At 37.9% G+C, this 20,019-nt stretch overlaps 1 protein-coding gene and 1 long non-coding RNA gene across 2 annotated transcripts; both read left to right on the top strand.

The window, feature by feature from the left end:
• Positions 1 to 3,631: 3,631 nt before the first annotated feature.
• LOC128128564 (uncharacterized) lies at positions 3,632 to 4,964 on the top strand. The gene is made up of 3 exons (XR_008226552.1): positions 3,632 to 3,702; positions 3,795 to 3,954; positions 4,149 to 4,964. It is a non-coding gene; the product is annotated as an uncharacterized LOC128128564 (long non-coding RNA).
• A 591-nt stretch (positions 4,965 to 5,555) lies between these two features.
• LOC111876113 (uncharacterized) lies at positions 5,556 to 8,140 on the top strand. Its single transcript, XM_023872645.3, has 6 exons — positions 5,556 to 5,934; positions 6,431 to 6,604; positions 6,709 to 6,834; positions 6,984 to 7,190; positions 7,357 to 7,521; positions 7,619 to 8,140. Exons 1-6 carry the CDS (start codon positions 5,710 to 5,712, stop codon positions 7,922 to 7,924), a joined length of 1,203 nt encoding a protein of 400 aa, XP_023728413.1. The 5' UTR covers positions 5,556 to 5,709; the 3' UTR covers positions 7,925 to 8,140.
• The last annotated feature ends 11,879 nt before the right edge of the window (positions 8,141 to 20,019 follow it).

Below are 20,019 nucleotides of genomic sequence, written 5' to 3'. Positions count from 1 at the left end.
GATTTTGATTTTGTATGATGTTTGATTTTGTATTTAGATGTATACATTTGTATTGTATGTCTAAAATGAAATGAAAATTAGAATTGAATGTATTGTATACATGTATGATTATATGATACTTTTGTTAATTGATAATTTATAGTTTTTGTATTTAGATGCTTTTGTTTGTATTGTAAGTAATAAACAAAGTTAATAAGTTGTTTGATAAATATGTTGTTGTTGTTGTTATTATTATTATTATTATTATTATTATTATAGTTATTTTAAGGTATATTATTATTCTTTTAGTGTATAAATTTAGTTATTTTTTTAATTAATGTATTTTTATTGCTTTCTTTATTTTAGGAAAACATTCAGCGAGAGAAGATGGTGATGCAATCACAGCTTGGGGAGAACGAAAAGTTAAATGAAGAACAATGCCTCGCTCGTGCCCTCGGTGAAAGACGTGTGCATATTCATGGAATTGGAAGGAAACCAAGCATCAACAATAATTTATTTCCAAATGAACATACCAAACGTTCCAAAGCTTCCACATCCCAATCTTCAGATAATCCCCAAGTTGTTGTATTATCCCAACAAATTCAAATCATGCAACAACAAATGCTACAAATGAGCCAAATGTTTAATAACACGTTCGTGTCTGTCATTCCAAAATTCCAACCACAACCAATGCCACAATTCCAGTTTAATCTCAATATGTTTTCACAAAATAACCCCGAAACATCCAATTAACTCGCGGAGGATGATGATGATGATGTTGATGGTGGTGGTGATGAGGAGGAGGAGGAGAACTAGAATGAGTTGTCCCATTCCAGACGACATGTCAACCGTATTGATCAACTTTTCCAAACGACAAATCGTCTCTATAGGGTCACACTTTTACCGACTACAAGTCGTCGGTATAGGGTCCGAATAAAACTTTTTCTTATTTCCTCGAAAATCAATCCCGACGAAATTTACAGACGACATGTCATCTGGACTGGCTATGCTATCCCGGCGACACTTGTCCCGACGACTATTTAAGACCACATGTCGTTTGTATAAGTTTTAGAGACGACGAGTCGTCTGGACGGAGTCCAAAATTATCGTCGGTATAGGGCTTGATCCTTATAGTGTATTGTCAGTTTGTTCCTCCTGTTTTTACTGTTAACGAAGCCATGAAAAAAATTTGTATTCTTGTCCCCATTAGTAATGGTCCATTTAATTGATTATCTTTTGTAATCTATTGTTGCAAATCATCATCTCGTTTTCAGATAAGGTACGATACTCAACTTCCTTATATAGATTTGTGATTGTTTCTTTAAGATTTATCATTTACCCATAATTTATATAGAAAAATTTTGAGTTAATTACACGAATGGTTCTTATGGTTTGGGGTAATTTGCACGTTTGGTCCCTAACTTATTTTTTTAACTCGGAAGGTCCTTACTATTTCTTTTTGTTACGCACTTGGTTCTCATTGTTTGTTTTTGTTACGCGTTTGGTCCCTGTCTTACCTAAAAAGAATATTATTTAAATAGGAAAAAATGATGAGATAGGTAAGGTAAGATGAGGAGATAGGGTTGGGGTGTGTTTATTTAAATATATTAAAAATATCAATGGCAAAATAGTCTTTTTAGGTAAGACATGGACCAAACGTGTAACAAAAACAAACAGTAGGGACCTTCCGAGCTAAGCAAATAAGTTAGGGACCAAACATGCAAATTATCCTAAACCATAGGGACCATTCGTGTAATTTACTCAAAAAATTTAGTGACCTACCTTAAAAAAAATTAGGACCTATTTTAACCATATAATCTTTGAATTTGTATAGAAAATTTTCTTTAGAAAAGCTAGTGAACCATATGGTTGTCTATTCGAGACTCGCCACTATCTTACAAATGTTAAACAAAAGGTCAATATATATTTGTATCATTGCAATGAGGAAGACCACGTACATTGAGGTTAAAAAGTTCTAAATGATTTTTTTTTAAGAATATTTGAAATAAAGATCAATACAACCTTCCATAACACAAAGGTCACATTCTCCCTCTTATGAAATGTGATTTTCCTTAAATGATTGGTCTTATATCTACCATATAAGATATAAAATGTTAAAATAATACCATATTTTGACTCATAAACTCAGCTCATGGAAGCATGGGAACAGATTTTGTTGTCATACATAGCAAGTCATTTTCTTTTCAAAGTTAATATGGGAGCAAGTATGGATACTAAATAAATAAAAGATCATATATAACTAAATTTGCTTCATTTCACAAAACTGTCTAATTAATTGCAGCAAGGTGGAATCTTTTATTTAACCTGTACTTCATTTCTCCTCATCATATTCCCATTTTGTGTTATACTAATCCCATCAAAATTTGTCACCACCAACTGTTTCAATGAATTCCCAAGTGAGTGTTGCTTTGGTTTTCAAATGGGAATGTTTCAATCTATATATATACCTTCCAACATTACTTCTGACTCCTTAATTAACTAAGACTCACATCTTCATTGTTCATGGTGATCACAGTGCAGGAAAGTTTTACGAGATGGAGAAAGCAACAAGAAGACGAGGAAAAGAGCTGGAAAATCTGGTGATGACGTAAGGGGGATCAGGAAGGCTCAACAGCAACAGAGCCGGTTTCGTGCATTAAGAGAAGAAGAGTTGCAAGGCCCACCATCACGCACTAGGGCTAGCCTCAAGAGAAGACTCCATGAAACTTCTTCATCAACAAAACTCCATGTACATTATAGCTTATAGCATCTCTGTACATGTTTGTATGTGTAATTTAATTCTTGGGCACTTTCTGATCATATACCTTCTATAAACTAATCCCATTTTGATGTTCAGGTAGAAAAGAAACTAAATCAAGAAGATGGGTCAAGAAATGATGGTAAGTTGATTATAAATGGACGTTCTTCTTTGAAATTCCACACATGATTTGGAAAAAAAAAATGATTCGCGTCTTGTTTCTTGTTTATGCTTTGATAAGATAAAAAAACACACATCGAAGAGCCTGAAGGGAATGTCCGTGCATCCAACAGTGGTGGGCTTCCTTTTAATTTTCTGCATGAATTAAGTTTGCAAATTAGCAAATAGTATTTAATTAAAATGTGGAGTTTTGTTGGAATCTTAGATGAGCCATTGGGTGCACCATCAATCACTCAATCGTTGCCTGATAAACAGACATTAGAGCACATTATCGACATATTGCAAAGGTTCGTTATTATGTTAATCCTGCTTTTAATTCTACCATCATTTTTATAGGGTAACATATTAGTCTGATTTCGAGTTTTATCATTGAGGTAGGAAGGATATATATGAAATATTTGCTGAACCAGTTGACCCTGAAGAGGTTTGTGCTTTTTTAGTCATGGGTTAATTTAGTCAAACCTTATATATATATAATATACCCCTTTGAGATTTTGAATTCATTTGAGCCTTTAAGGTTGAAGACTACTATGAAATCATCGAGGAACCTATGGATTTTGGAACCATGCGAGCTAAACTTCATGAAGGAATGTATACTTCCCTTCAGCAATTTGAGGTATTTTAGTTTCCTACTTAATATATACATCAATTGTTTTATATGAGTATTTGTTAAACTCGATCTCTTTCATGGCTGGAAAATATTAACGATGATGCAGCATGATGTATTTCTGATATCAGGAAATGCGATGCATTTTAATTCTTCTGGTACCATTTTCTTTAGACAGGTATATATATATATGCATGTACATATGCATCCATTGTTGAATACGAAGCTGAAAATAACATCCAAAACTCTCATTAATTTTATTACGTACAGGCTCATGCAATACATAAACTAGCGAAGAGGGTTTTCCATGTACTGAGAAGCAATCCAGAAAACTTTGAGTCAGAATTCTCAGGGACAAGGAGAAGATCTTGCAGAAGATCCCAGGATGAGTTCAACAGCAAATCATTCTCAAAAACTTCAGAAAATACTAGTATATATGCTCATATATAACTTATCCTACGAAATCCTAGAATTATTATTGTTAGCTAATAAAACTACAATTAAAATAACTTACAGTATATATATATATATATATATATATATATATATATATATATATATATATATATATATATATATATATATATATATATATATATATATATATCTATGGTACATGCACAGGAGGCAGTCGAGATGGTAACAGATGTGATTCCGTTGAAGCAGATCGACGATCCACTTACAAACCCCACCTGGACATGATCAACGAAGACAAGTTTCCAAAATCCTTAGTCTATGTAATTAGTTCATGACTCATAGATATATTTTTATGATACTAATTCCTGTTGATATATGATCATTATATTATTATAAGTTGAAATGATCATATTATCATATATATATGTTGTCCTTTTAATTTGTAGTTAAACCACCACCACCACCAGGAGCATGGCTACCGGAAAAGCCTAATGCAGTTTGTGAAAGACTTAGGTCCGACTGCCCAAATGGTGGCCAAACGAAAGCTCCAGAGCTTGTTTGGAGATGATGCCTCCGTCTCTCATGATCATCAAACAACAAGACAAGATCCTCAAATCCCATTAACTGGTCAAACAAAGAATTGGATCTTGTTTGGTTCTTGTCATTCTGTCTTGAATGATGGAAAACAAGATTCCTCGATGAAAACAGACACTCAGAACCGAATCAACTTGAGTAGAGATCAAGATTCCTCTCTGTTGAGTACTTCCCAAGTTCTAACGATGACAAATGGTAGAGATTGGCATGAAAGCACGTCAACAAGGGGGTTATTCAACAGGCCATTGATGCCTTATGCGCCGTTGGATTTAGGGTTCTTGAAATCAAAGATGCGTGGGGAAGATGAGTGGCGGAGGAGAATCTGATCGTGTAGATGAAACGTACCCTGTTGCTAATTGCAATAATTGATATTTAGTGATTTGACTATCTAAAATCCAGTTGTAGCAGCGTTCTTTCTTTTCAATACAATCTGTGAATGATGCGTGTAGGGGTGTAGTAGAATATATATATATATATATATATATATATATATATATATATATATATATATATATATATATATATATATATATATATATATATATATATATATATATATATATATATATTCCAAAGCTTTTAAATGGTGGCCTCCAACTAATATGAAACCTTCCTTAAGAAGATAACCTTTTTTATAGATTAGATTAATTCAATAAACACAAGCAATATACACTTCGCTCTTTTCATTAAAAAAAAAAAGAATCCATTACCATCAAAGGTACATCCATAATTAAAAAGAAATCCAAATGATATATAAATTCAAATATTTTAACCTTAATCGTATAAACATATATATGTGCAAATGGTTATTCATCAGGAGTCCCCTAATTGGCACAAATTGCAAAAGAATGTGGTTATTATTATTATTATTAGTTGTAAGAAGTTGCATACTTTTTGATAATATTCTAACAATGACAATAATATGATTTATGTATATAAAATACAAATATTAAATACTTTTCAAAATATGGTTTGCGTTGAAAAATAAAAAATGCAAGTCGGTTACTTAAAAACTTAAAAGGCCGTGTTGTTGAGTGTTGGTGATGCTTTTGAAAACTACCTGCTTTTAGTTGTTATCATTCTCCCGGATCCGCTCATTATCGGTGGCGGTGGCGGTGGCTGCCCGGCGGTCAACTTCCTGCTAAAATCTTCTTTGTTATTCTGTCAATCTTAGATGGCGTACCGTAGAAAGCAGGGAATTTCTAGGGCTTCCACCTTCAATGAAGAGATTCTCCATTCTCCCAACAACCGCGACACGACCACCACCACTTCTTCCGCTGCTCCGTCCTCATCACTTGCTGCTCAGGCGATCAGAGCATCCGCCGCTCATCGAGATTCTTCTCTCTCCTCCGCTTACGCCAACTCTACTTCCCACTCCTCTTCCAAAGACCGATCCAAGGTTTTCTGATTTTGATCTTCTACTCTCTTACTTAAATAATCATGTGTAAACTGAGGAACCTCATAACAAACTTCGATTTCATTTCTTTCTTTTAGTCATTCAGTTCTTGTTCTGCTATTTTGCTTTTTGTTTTAGCATTTCGATTGGATCCAATTACAATTGTTAGTATCAGACACGTTTCTGGCTTCAAAAATCCAAATACTTGATGTATAGCATAATTTGAAAGGGATCCAATGAAAGAACACTAATATACTAGTAAACAATTAACTCTTAAGGCATTTGCTTTTGCTTATCAGAAGATGTATTTCAAATTATAATGTAATGCTCTTTGTTACTAATTTAGTCATTTGACTAGGAAGATCTCTTCTTCAATTTTAGATTTTGGTTGGTAATTATGTTATGAACAACTGAAAAACACACTTCAGTTACCAGATTAGAGAATGAGTAGCATCCTAATTTCTTGTGATAAGATGGTATACCTGGTAATGCAATGCAGGGTTCTGCTACCTATGACTATACATCAATGGGAAGCACAAATGAACCAGGTGGATTTTGGGGTGTTTTAGCAAGGAAGGCTAAATCAATCCTTGATGATGATAATGACTCTACTAAACGTTTTGATCCTCCTATTAGCAGTGTGAAGCCAGAAACAGTCTCAACAAGCAACCAGGTAGATATGAACTTTCACAATGCAAATAAAAAGTATTATTTATTTGTTGTTTGACAATTGACACCACTATCTTGATATTTCCATATATGATGTTTAACACTCAGGTTGAGCATCGTTATGAATCTTTTGAGAACTCCAGAAAATTGGATAATCCAAGATTAAGGAAGGGCTTAGATAAACTCACATCTTCACTTAATCAGATTGGTGACTCAATTGGAAATGCCTTTGAGGTAATTAGCATTAACTGATATTTTCAATTTCTGTTTTCACCTTCTCCTTTCTGTCTTCATTGATCTTGGAGCTTTGGTTGCTTTGATTTTGTCAATTGAAAAGATCATAGAAACATAAATGATGTATTCTTACTTACATTTATTATCAGGAAGGGCGTACAATTGTGGACAAGAAAACTCATGGCATCATCCAAGAAACACGCAAACTTCAGAACAGGAGAAAAGGAGTGAATGATGACCAGAATCAGAATCAGAATCAGAATTGGAATCGGAATCAGGTCCCTGGAATGGAATCCACACAACAACAACAACAACAACCGTCAAACCAAGATTTTCAAATCAAGGCATCACGCGACGTAAGGTGGCAAATGTGTAATTAGTAAATTACATATCTGTGCTTAACATTAGTCTCGGTCTCAGTCCAAACATAGTACAACCTGTTATGTCAGATCCTGTCCTGCATAACAAAACAAACGTGGTCTCAACTTTTTAGTAGTAAGAATTGTGTGTTATGTGTGACAGGTGGCGATTGCAACAGCTGCAAAGGCAAAACTACTCCTTCGGGAGCTGAAAACCGTAAAAGCTGATCTGGCATTTGCAAAAGAAAGAAGTAGTCAACTTGAAGAAGAAAACAAAATGCTACGAGAGGCTCTTGAAAAGGGAGATCACCCTGCAGATGATGACATGGCACGTATTCGTTTTCATTTATTTTAAAACAACTTAACATACTTATTAACATACATATTAAGTTAAATTTGGGTGTTATGATATTTTGAATTATCAGATACGTGAACAACTCGAGTCACTTTTAGCAGAAAAGGCGCGATTGGCAAATGAGAATTCAGTATATGCACGTGAGAATCGATTCTTGAGGGAAATTGTTGAATATCATCAACTAACAATGCAAGATGTTGTGTATTTGGATGAAGGCATTGAAGAGGTTACACCTGTAATTATAACTTCTACCCCTGGTGGGGGTGGGGGTGGGGGTGGGATTTCTTCTAGAAGGTTAACTGCCTCACCTCCATCAACTCCATCCCCACGTCTCAAGAGAACCTTCTCAGAACCCCAATTAGATACTTCATCATGAAATGATGTATAGTTGTAGTTGAATGTGGTTGATTGATTGATTGATTGATTTGTTGATTTGTTGTGTTTGTGCATTGTGTGTAATTATTGATTTGGTGATTGTTTATTCTTGTATGGTTTTGTAAGTAGGGTGGGTATTCTTGTTGGTGTGAATGTGAACAATAACAGAAAGATTGTATTCTTTGCAAAATAAATGATTTGATGTATTGCAGATTAACATTTCTTCAAGGATTAACGTCAAGAATGGCTTAAATTGATGCTTCTAATTTCTTGAAGATGTATGGGAACATGGGAGAGAACAAGGACAAAGTAATGAGAGGAATACTCTGGAAAGGGGAACCGAAAAGTAAAAAGTAAAGCAAAAAAGCTCAATGTAATAAAGAGAGGTCAATACCAACTTTTGACTTTGTCATTATTTACACAAATGGTCCTTTGATTTAGCTTTAAGTGTCGCACAAACCTAAAAAATCTCCACCTTGAGATACAATTGAGTCGATCCACACTTTCCCTTAACAAACGTATGAAGTTGATCCACACTTTCCGGACATTTAGGGGGTGTTTGATTTGCCTTCTAACCGGGTCCAAAGTTGGACTAGGTCCTCAATCTTCAATCAACATGTTTGTTTTCCCTTCTAAAACCTTGGACTCGGTCCAAACTTGGGACTAAGTCCGAAGATACCTTCTTATTACGTCTGCAAGGAATGAAGGATTGGGAACAAAATCAGTAATCTCCACTTTGCCCTAACGTCTCAAGAACAGAACACAAGCAAACAAAAGAAGATCAATGCAAGAAGAACACAGCCTCAGCCTTCACAACTTTTTCCTCCTTCCTCCACCGAGGCCACCCACCCTTTCCTATGTCATCTTCCTCAGGTGCAAACCCAATGGGTTGTTTAAAATCTTAATAAAAATAGATATTCTTCAAGCTTTCTTTCTACCGATTGGTTGTTTATGTGTTGCCAAATTCTTGCTGAGCTTTGTTATGCTTTGATTTGTTTAAATTCACACCCTTTAAATTGTTTATTCAAGCTTTCTTTCTACGGATTGAGGTTCATTTTTTCTGATGACTATTTATGAGTTGTGGCCACCGCTAATTGGTCGTTTAGATGAGCTGCAAACCTAGCTTGACATATAATGGGTTAAAGTGTTTAAACATATAACAACCCTTAGGTTTATGATTTTCTGTTAAAAATTTGATTAACACTTGAATTGTCTTGTTTTGTTATGATTTGCTACATATTTGCCGAGAATAAATACTTGATGACATGCTCCATGTAACACCCCATTTTTACCGTTCTGTAGGATTCAATAGAAACCATTGTTCATAAAATTCGAAGTAGAAATATATTACTCTTTAGCCCAAGTAATCATCTTACACATGTAGGAAACGTCGATACGATTTACGTAGATATATAGAACGCTTAGTCTGACTTCGTATGAAAAAGTTATGCTTCTTCGAAGTTTCACAATAAACCGGCATGACTTTGTGTATCGTAAAAAGTGAATTTCCAATCAATCATTTTTAGCCTAATAGATCTAAATAAAGTCATAGTGCTCGTTAAATCGAGAGCGTGCATATAAAGAACGCCCAAATACGACTCCGTGTGGAATATATATGATTTTTCGACGTTTCTATGCAACCGAGTATAGTAGTGCGCGACACAGAAATCGAATTTTAGAATGATAGATTATTAGGAAAATAATGTAAACAAAAGTTGAATATCTCGTCAATAGGATTCCGTTGATATAAAGAACATCGAGAACCGAGTCTATATGTAGGAGTTATGCTTTCTGCAGTGATATCTAAAAAGTCTAAGCCTATCAAAAATATAAATTTTTGATAGACTAAGAATTAGCTGTTGGAATCTAAAGGAAAGTTGTAGATCTCATCGAGTGCTTTCCATAAATATAAAGAACGTCGAAAACAGAGCTCGTATGAAGAAGTTGCGCCATTTTGAAAATCTGGAAAAACGCACACGCGAAGTGCACTGTGCGTACGATGACGTGGCGCCGTATAGACATGACACATGGCATGGTAGGGTGGCCGAATCTCTTAGGATACAAGGTCATGTGGCCCCACAAGATCATGATATGTGGCAAGCTTCTAGAAGCGACGATGTGGACGAACCCGGAAGCGACACGTAGCAGAAGAAGGCTGGAGCCAATACCCTTATAGTGTGCGGAGCCCCCCTATATGTGCGTAGCGTGCATCACTTTTATTGGCTATATATAAAGCTCTTTGTATATGCTCCATTCCCCACACCCCTACTGTAACATCCCAAAAATACAGGCCAAAAATTTCGTTTAAATTAAGTTATTACATAAAACCATCAGTATAAAAACATTCATAATAATATCTCATGTCAAAACCAAAGTGTCAATAATCAAAACATAGTATCATAAACTATATCAGAGTATAATCCCAAAGATCTCGTGTACGGAAAACATGGTGTGATGCGCTGTGATCAAGCCGGCTCCTTTCCTTTGAAAACGAAGTACCTGAAACCAAAGCTGAAAACCGTAAGCACAAAGCTTAATGAGTTCCCCCATCATACCACATACCATACAATCACATATTGCCAAGCATATCTGGGTGCCCGACCTACCCTACTGAGCATATCGGGGTGCTCAACCTACCCCACTGTCAGGCATACTAGGGTGCCCGACCTACCCCATGTCAGATATATCTAGGTGCCCGACCTACCCCTTCGGTATCTTTCAACCGGTAACCAGGTGCTTGCCTCCCTTTCGGTATCTTTCAACCGATAACCAGGGACTATTTCACCCCCTACTACTACCACATAACATCATATCATACTAGCACATAAACATAACAGGTAGTAACAAACATAGACAATTATCACAAAGACAATCATCTAATAACAAATCCTACTGGTGGGCCGGCATTGGTGCCTTAGACCCACTTCTACTGGAAGGTAACTCACCTCGCACTGCTGAAGTCCCGTAGACACAATCCCAGCTGCTGGATGACAAATTCCCGAACTGTCAATATCAAAACATCACCCAATTAATAATTAGGCTCCAACACATAACCATATGTACATACTTGGGGTGAATACTACTTTAGCCCAAGCTTAGCTTTATTCAAGCCCAAGGCTCAATCCAAAGGCCCAAAATTCAACTATGGGTGACAGCCCAACACATGGCCCAATTTTCCAAATTTGGCCCAAACCTTTATAAGATCTTACCATAAGGCCCAACCATTTAGTCTAGTCCAACATTCAACATTCTAATGGCCCAATATCACATAATCATAAAGGCCCATCTATGACCTAATTTCCAAATTGGGCCCAACTCCTCATATGGGCTTTACCTCAAAGCCCATTAATTATTCTAGTCCATTTGCTTGATCTTGGATGGCCCATTAATAACCCAATCATCAAGGCCCAAAAGAAAGGTCCAACAATAAATCCAAGTGAGATTAGGGTTTTCACATAAAATGATGATTAGGGTAAAGTTTTCCTACTTAACCCATTAAGGACTTAATCCATTAAGTCTCACATGGCCTTAGGTTAATTTGCAATGATTATTAATTAATATTTTAAGTTCATTAAATAATTCTGATGCGGTCCCGGTAAGTCCCAAATTAAGGTTTCATGGAATTAGGGTATTCCAAACACTAATTAGGGTTTCCAACCCATCTTAGCCCAATAGGCCCAATAGCTAGGTCCTTTGACCAATTAGGGTTCATTAGGCCCATTAGGGTTTTAGTCCCTTTGTCCAAACATTCCAAATGAGTCACAATCCATACAAGACACACCGCCACCCGACACGGCAGTTGGTGGCGGCAGGAGGCAGCAGCCACCACCTCACGGTGGTGGTTTTGAGTTTCTTTCATTATTCTTTTAGCTTTTACAATTTTTGCAATTAATTCCCAAAATAAAGACACACACACTACACTAAAATAAACACACACACACAACAATCCTTGTGGTGGCCAGTGTGTGACATCCCCAGAAATCTCGGCCAGAAAAGACCGATTTCATTTATGCTTTTTAAAACATTTTCAGAGTAAATCCGTTTGATTTTAAAAGAGATGCGGAATTTGTTCCCAAAAACAAAACATGATAAAATAGATATTTATCAAAACATTTCATATAGAAATATGATTTCATTTCATAATCAAAAGTCGGGATGTCATGTTCCGATATAGATCATAAAGCATAAACGATGATATTACAAGTCGTTCAACAAATATATACATATGCAGACTTGTAAACAAAAATGACTTGATGATTCGCCCATCTTAAGCTCTTGCGCCACTTCCTGTAATACAAATCAACTGAGTGGGTCAGGCTTGGGAGCCTGGTGAGCATATAGGGTTTTCAAACCCACAATAATTATATTTAATTTCATCAATCAACAATAAACCCGATTACCCATTCCCGTTATCCTCACCTTACGTTCCTAAAAATAACGTCTATTATAAGGAACTTATATTCAGGATTTTCATCGGGACGGACATTACTGCAGAGGGGCTTCCTCAATAATAAGTGTCCTAAAGGCAACCATGTGGGGGATAGAGTACACCGGTGAACACGTCGTTCACAACACCTACAGGTAATGAGCCTGCTAGTGTTCCACAGGACAGTCTAGAATAGTCCGTGGTCGTCATCCATACTCTGCTGAATGACTAGAATAACACCAATAACACCGAGGCCTCTCATCTGTTTATTTCATACCAATTATCTACCCATGTTCTACCCAACATATTAGTAGATAAAAATATATATTTTTATACATTGTTTAAAAACCTGTATAGCATGCTTTAATCAATACATATTCCACATAACAGATGAGGCATACACACATAACACGTATTTCATAGAAAATATATCAGATCTATGAGATAGAAGAGAGTGAATATACATTCACACATATAACCACAAAATATATACACGTAGCACGTATTTTATATTAAATACTTCATAATATTGCGTTTTGAAAAGGGACTATACACTCACTTGATCAGAAGATGATCCGACAGCACTACGGCTTATAGAAGTAGCGTCTCTCCGTAGATCTGGAAGATCTTCACAAAAACCGGCTCCTCGCGGGCAGGGCTCCGGCTCGGGAATAACGCTCTTCGGGATCCTCGGGGCTTCGGATCTCGCTTCGGGGCTCGGGAATAATACCGGGGCTTCGGGATATGATTGGCACGCAAATCGAGGCAAAACTTAGAGAGAGAGAAGAGTTTGAACAAGAGAAAATGGCTGAATTCGAGTTCTATTTATAGGCTGAGGGTCTGGGATTACGCGGGGCGTAATCTCAAATTACGCAGGGCGTACTCAGTACGCGGGGCGTACTCAGTTACGCGGGGCGTACTTTGACGTCACTGCATGCGTCGACTGGTGGCACTCGAGTATTGGTCAGACAAGTTGCATCCGACTGAGTACGCGGGGCGTACTCAATTACGCGGGGCGTAATTGACTCGTCGAACTTCTAAACTGCGTAACTTTCGCATACGAGCTCCGTTTTCGACGTTCTTTATATCCACGCGAAGGTCAGACCATACTCTACAACTTTCATTTAGACTCCGTCGGCTAATTTTGACTTTTATTTTTATTATTTATTTTTAGAAGGCCGGGACAGAAAAACTCCGTTATAAATTCATAACTTCTTCGTCTGACGTCCGTTCTCGCCTAACTTTTCATCGTTTCGCTACTAACAACGAGATCTTCGATTCTCATTTAGATTGTTTCGGCTAAAAACCGCTCGATCTCAAATCGAGTATTTGGGCTGCATACTGCTAAGTCAAAACTTAGAAAAATCATAACTTCCTCCTACGAAGTTAGATTTGGGCGTTCCTTTTATGCACGCTCTCGGTTTAACGAAATCTACGACTTTCGTTTAGATCGCTAAGGCTAAATATCGCTCTATCTTAAATTCATATTTTACGTCACTCGACGTCGTGCCGGTTCTGTCGCGAAACTTCGACAGGTCATAACTTCTTCGTTATAACTCGGATTTTGGCATTCCTTATATCTCCGGAATCCTTGTTTCAACCACTACAACTTTATGCAAAGATATCGGGCATATCTCACACTTTAATTTTGACGCTTATTTCATTCTTAATTCATTAAATTATAAAAATCAAGAAAATAAACACATAAATCACATAATTCACATAATTCACAAATAATACATTCTTATTATTTCAAGTTGAGTTACAAAGGTTAACCTAGACTATTACATTGCTAAAAATGGCAATCCCAGAAACACGGGCGTTACAATTCTCTCCACCTTAGAATGATTCCGTCCCCGGAATCACACACCAGCAAACAAATGCGGATAGCGACTCATCATGTCACTCTCCGTCTCCCAGGTGAGATTCGGCCCATTCGTGTGTTTCCATCGGACAAGCACTAACTCAACCATCTTTCGTCGCAACTTCTTAGTCTTTCGGTCAACGATTGCCTCCGGTTCCTCGATCAACCTTTTGTTCTCATCGATCCTCAACTCCGAAAGTGGAATTATGTCGGGAACTTCTCCCATGAACTTCCTCAAGTAACACACATGGAAAGTGTTATGAATTCCATTCAGTTCTTCTGGTAGTTCGAGCTTGTAAGCTTGGTTCCCAATCCTCTGAAGAACTTTAAACGGTCCAATAAACCTTGGACTTAACTTTCCCCTTTTACCAAATCTTATAAGTCCCTTCCACGGCGAGACTTTAAGCAAAACCGAATCTCCAACTTCAAAAGTCATCGGTCTTCGCTTTTTGTCAGCATAGCTCTTTTGACGATCCTGAGCTGCTAACATTCTTTCCCTAATTATTTTCAACTTTTCAGCAGTTTGATGAACCAACTCCGGTCCCATAAACTGCTTTTCCCCAGCCTCAAGCCAACAAGACGGCGTACGACACTTCTGTCCATACAATGCTTGATAAGGTGCCATCTTTATGCTCGAGTGAAAACTATTATTATAGGAAAATTCTACCAAAGGTAAATGTTCATCCCAATTACCTAGGAATTCCAAGGTACACGCTCTCAGCATATCTTCAAGTGTTTGTATCGTTCTTTCACTCTGACCATCAATCTGCGGATGGTAAGCTGTACTTAAACACAACTTGGTACCCAATTCCTCTTGTAGACTTTTCCAAAATCGTGAGGTGAAACGACTATCACGATCCGACACAATTGTTAACGGAACACCGTGAAGCCTCACAATTTCCTTTATGTAAGAATTCGCAAGCTTTTCCATAGACCATTTCTCATTGGCTGCTATGAAATGCGCACTCTTAGTGAATCGATCAACGACCACCCAAATCATATCGTGACCATTCTTTGTCCTGGGCAGTTTAGTGACAAAATCCATGGCAATGTCTTCCCACTTACCCATAGGCACAGGTAAAGGTTCTAAACTCCCGTACGGTTTCTGATGTTGTGCCTTGACTCTTGCACAAGTCATACACTCGGCCACATACTTCGCGATGTCGAGCTTCATCGTCGGCCACCAATAATAGGGTTTCAGGTCCCTATACATTTTTGTGCTACCGGGATGAATCGAGTACATGGTTTTGTGAGCTTCTTCCATCAGAAGATCTCTGACTCCTCCTGTCTTAGGAATCCAAATCCGATCTTGGAACACCTTCAGTCCGTGACTGTTTACACCGAACACCAACGTTTTGCCCAAACGTTCCTCCTTTCGATCATTTTTCTCAGAAGCTTCGCTTTGAGCTTTCTTTATACTTTCCAAAATAGTCGAGACAACTTCAATTCTCAACGCTCTTGGCCTTTTCTTTTCAAGATTGACCTTCCGACTGAGAGCATCAGCAACAATATTGGCCTTACCGGGGTGGTAAAGTATCTCACAGTCGTAGTCTTTAAGTAATTCCAGCCAGCGTCGTTGCCTCATATTCAATTCTTTCTGACTAAAGAGATATTGGAGACTCCTATGATCAGTGAAAAGTTTGCACTTTGTGCCATAGAGGTAATGCCTCCATATTTTCAGTGCGAAAACTACTGCTGCCAACTCCAAATCATGAGTCAGGTAGTTCTTTTCGTGCTCTTTCAGCTGTCGAGACGCATATGCGATCACCTTATCCCTTTGGGTCAAAACGCAACCCAATCCAACCCCAGACGCATCGCTATAAACAGCGAAGTCTTCAACTCCATAGGGTAGAGAAAGTATCGGTGCCTCGCATAGTTTCTTCTTTAGTTTCTCGAATGCTTCTTTATGCTTATCACTCCAAGCATAAGTAGCTCCTTTGTGGGTCAAAGCTGTTAATGGACTAGCGATCGAAGAAAAGCCTTGGATAAACCTTCGGTAATCTCCGGCTAATCCTAAAAAGCTTCGGATCTCCGTGGGACTTTTCGGTTGTTCCCACTTCATCACAGCTTCGATCTTCGCTGGATCAACCATTATCCCTTCTTGGTTGACCACGTGACCCAGGAATTGGACTTCACGAATCCAGAAATCACATTTGGAGAACTTCGCATACAACTTCTCCTTCTTCAAGACTTCCAAAACTTCTCGCAAGTGTCTGCCATGCTCCTCTTGGCTTTTCGAATAAATCAGAATGTCATCAATGAACACTATCACAGATTTATCAAGGAACGGATTACAAACCCTATTCATTAAATCCATGAATGCTGCTGGAGCATTGGTTAGTCCAAACGACATAACCAAGAACTCATAGTGTCCATATCGCGTTCTGAATGCAGTTTTCTCTATATCCTGCTCTCTTACTTTTAACTGATGATATCCTGACCTCAGGTCGATCTTTGAAAAATAACTGGAACCTTGTAGCTGATCGAATAGGTCATCAATCCTCGGCAACGGATATCTATTCTTTATTGTTGCCTTATTCAGCTCTCGGTAATCAATGCACATCCTCATGCTTCCATCTTTCTTCTTTACGAATAACACCGGAGCTCCCCAGGGTGATGAACTAGGTCTAATGAAACCTTTGTCCAATAACTCCTGAAGTTGCATCATCAGCTCCTTCATCTCCGTTGGTGCTAATCGATAAGGTGCTTTTGCAATTGGCGTTGTTCCGGGCAACAAGTCGATACGAAATTCTACTTGTCGATCGGGCGGTAATCCAGGAAGATCTTCGGGAAATACTTCCGGATAATCACACACAACAGGAATATTTTGCATCACCTTCTTTTCCTTCTTAGCGTCGATCACGAATGCTAAGTATGATGTACACCCCTTGGTCAAACATTTTCTGGCTTTCATTAGAGAAATGATTCCAGAGTTTACTCTGCGTTTATCTCCGTACACCATAAACGATTCCTTCCCAGGTGGATTCACTTTCACTATTTTCTTCTTGCATAAAATTTCAGCATCATTGGCGCTAAGCCAATCCATTCCCAAAACGATGTCGAAACCGTTAAGTTCGATAGGCAATAATTCCTCGTGGAACTTATTCCCATTCAGATCAATTAAGATGTTTTTCATACGATGGCTAACAGGTACAAACTTGCCACTAGCAACTTCGACTAATAAAGCATTATCTAGTCTATCAATAGGCAAAGCTAGTTTTCTACCAAATTCATGCGATATAAAGGAGTAGTTGGCTCCAGAATCAAATAAAATTTGGGCAGACAATTTGTTAACGAGAAAGGTACCTGAAGCGACATCAGCTTCATCTTTAGCAGCTTCCAGTGTCATCTGGAATGCTCTCGCCTTTGGCTTTGGCGGAATGTTGGGTCTTGCTGCTTCCTTCTTTTTGAAGCATGTGGTCATTGGCATAATGCCCTGGCTTTCCACATTTGAAGCATGTGGTTTCCCCGCCACACTTCCCATAATGCTTCTTCTTGCACTTGTCACACCATTTCGCTTCTACCTTTCCTCCACTTCCCCTCGAACTAGACTTCGAGAATTTACTTTTCTTGCTGGACCCTGAAAATCCATCGATTTTCCTTTTCTCGCCAACCTCTGACCTTTCCAGACCCTTTTCCCTGATCTGGGTCTCAACATTTCTAGCAGCCCAGATGGCGGCTTTCAATGTGGTTGCTTGCTTAACCATTGGACCATAGTCCGCTGGTAGTCCAAGGGCAAACTTGTTGACCTTAGAGAGTTCTGTAGGCACCAAATATGGGATAAACTTCATCTTTTCCGTGAAACTTGTAGCGTATTCAGTAACGCTCAATTTCCCTTTTTTCAAATTCTGAAACTCATTACTGATTTCCAGAAGGTCCTGCTCGGAGCAGTATTGCATTTTTAGTTGTTCCACAAAGTCTTCCCAAGACATTTTGCTTGCTTCTCCCTTGGGCATAGAGTCAGCTAACAGCTTCCACCAACTCAACACGCCAGATTTTAGCAGAGGGATCGCAAGAGCGGTCTTCTGCCTGTTGCTGCATTCGCAACTTTCAAACATAGTCTCCATTTCGGAGACCCAGTCCATAACTTGCACCGGCGTCGGGCTTCCGGATAGACATGGTGGTTTGGATGCCATGAAATCCTTATACTTGCACCCACGACCATCATTTCCTCCATACTGGTTATTGCGTCTAACCACTGGTTGTTCGTCTTGACCAATGATCCCACTAAAGTTTTCTCCTTCAGACTGCCCTCCATTCTCCTCGGGCTCTTCCGCTTGAATTGACGGTTCTTCACAATTCTGCCTAAGCAGGCGTCTTGTTTCTTCCATCTGACGATCCAACATCATTTGAATCATCATTTGTACACCAGCCATTGTTATCGGCTCAGGTGCATCAGTTACAACAGGTACTTGTTGAATTACAGGCGGTTGATTCCTGTTTTCATCAGCATTTCCAACTCCGCTTCTTGTTCTCACCATTTTTGATCTACACACCGAATTATTTCACCTTATTACTCCAAACGATTACATGCTAGTTCTAATATCGTATACATACGCTTAGAATCCTAAACACATAAACCTTCAGATCCGGTTGGCAACAAACCGTAGATCCGAACAAATAATATCATATATGGCAACATATAACATTTAGCACATCAAAGCATTTTAGGCAACTCTCCTAAAATAAACTAGTGCTCGTGTCTAAAATTTATCAGACACACACCTCACAATCTCCATTTAGCATCTTAAGTTTAAGTCTAGAAATCCTACAAATTCCTAGTTCGCTTAAACTAATGCTCTGATACCAACTGTGACATCCCCAGAAATCTCGGCCAGAAAAGACCAATTTCATTTATGCTTTTTAAAACATTTTCAGAGTAAATCCGTTTGATTTTAAAAGAGATGCGGAATTTGTTCCCAAAAACAAAACATGATAAAATAGATATTTATCAAAACATTTCATATAGAAATATGATTTCATTTCATAATCAAAAGTCGGGATGTCATGTTCCGATATAGATCATAAAGCATAAACGATGATATTACAAGTCGTTCAACAAATATATACATATGCAGACTTGTAAACAAAAATGACTTGATGATTCGCCCATCTTAAGCTCTTGCGCCACTTCCTGTAATACAAATCAACTGAGTGGGTCAGGCTTGGGAGCCTGGTGAGCATATAGGGTTTTCAAACCCACAATAATTATATTTAATTTCATCAATCAACAATAAACCCGATTACCCATTCCCGTTATCCTCACCTTACGTTCCTAAAAATAATGTCTATTATAAGGAACTTATATTCAGGATTTTCATCGGGACGGACATTACTGCAGAGGGGCTTCCTCAATAATAAGTGTCCTAAAGGCAACCATGTGGGGGATAGAGTACACCGGTGAACACGTCGTTCACAACACCTACAGGTAATGAGCCTGCTAGTGTTCCACAGGACAGTCTAGAATAGTCCGTGGTCGTCATCCATACTCTGCTGAATGACTAGAATAACACCAATAACACCGAGGCCTCTCATCTGTTTATTTCACACCAATTATCTACCCATGTTCTACCCAACATATTAGTAGATAAAAATATACATTTTTATACATTGTTTAAAAACCTGTATAGCATGCTTTAATCAATACATATTCCACATAACAGATGAGGCATACACACATAACACGTATTTCATAGAGAATATATCAGATCTATGAGATAGAAGAGAGTGAATATACATTCACACATATAACCACAAAATATATACACGTAGCACGTATTTTATATTAAATACTTCATAATATTGC

Source organism: Lactuca sativa, chromosome 9 (genome assembly GCF_002870075.4).
Source record: "Lactuca sativa cultivar Salinas chromosome 9, Lsat_Salinas_v11, whole genome shotgun sequence".
Taxonomy (NCBI): Eukaryota; Viridiplantae; Streptophyta; class Magnoliopsida; order Asterales; family Asteraceae; genus Lactuca; species Lactuca sativa.
This window is presented reverse-complemented; position numbering and strand designations above follow the sequence as displayed.

Bases quoted from the DNA above. Each gene is read 5' to 3' on its own strand.
- LOC111876113 (XM_023872645.3), top strand. From the start codon at position 5,710: ATGGCGTACCGTAGAAAGCAGGGAATTTCTAGGGCTTCCACCTTCAAT. The intron at 5,935-6,430 runs GTTTTCTGATTT...AATGCAATGCAG, and splicing joins CTTCCAAAGACCGATCCAAG to GGTTCTGCTACCTATGACTA. The intron at 6,605-6,708 runs GTAGATATGAAC...TTTAACACTCAG, and splicing joins CAGTCTCAACAAGCAACCAG to GTTGAGCATCGTTATGAATC.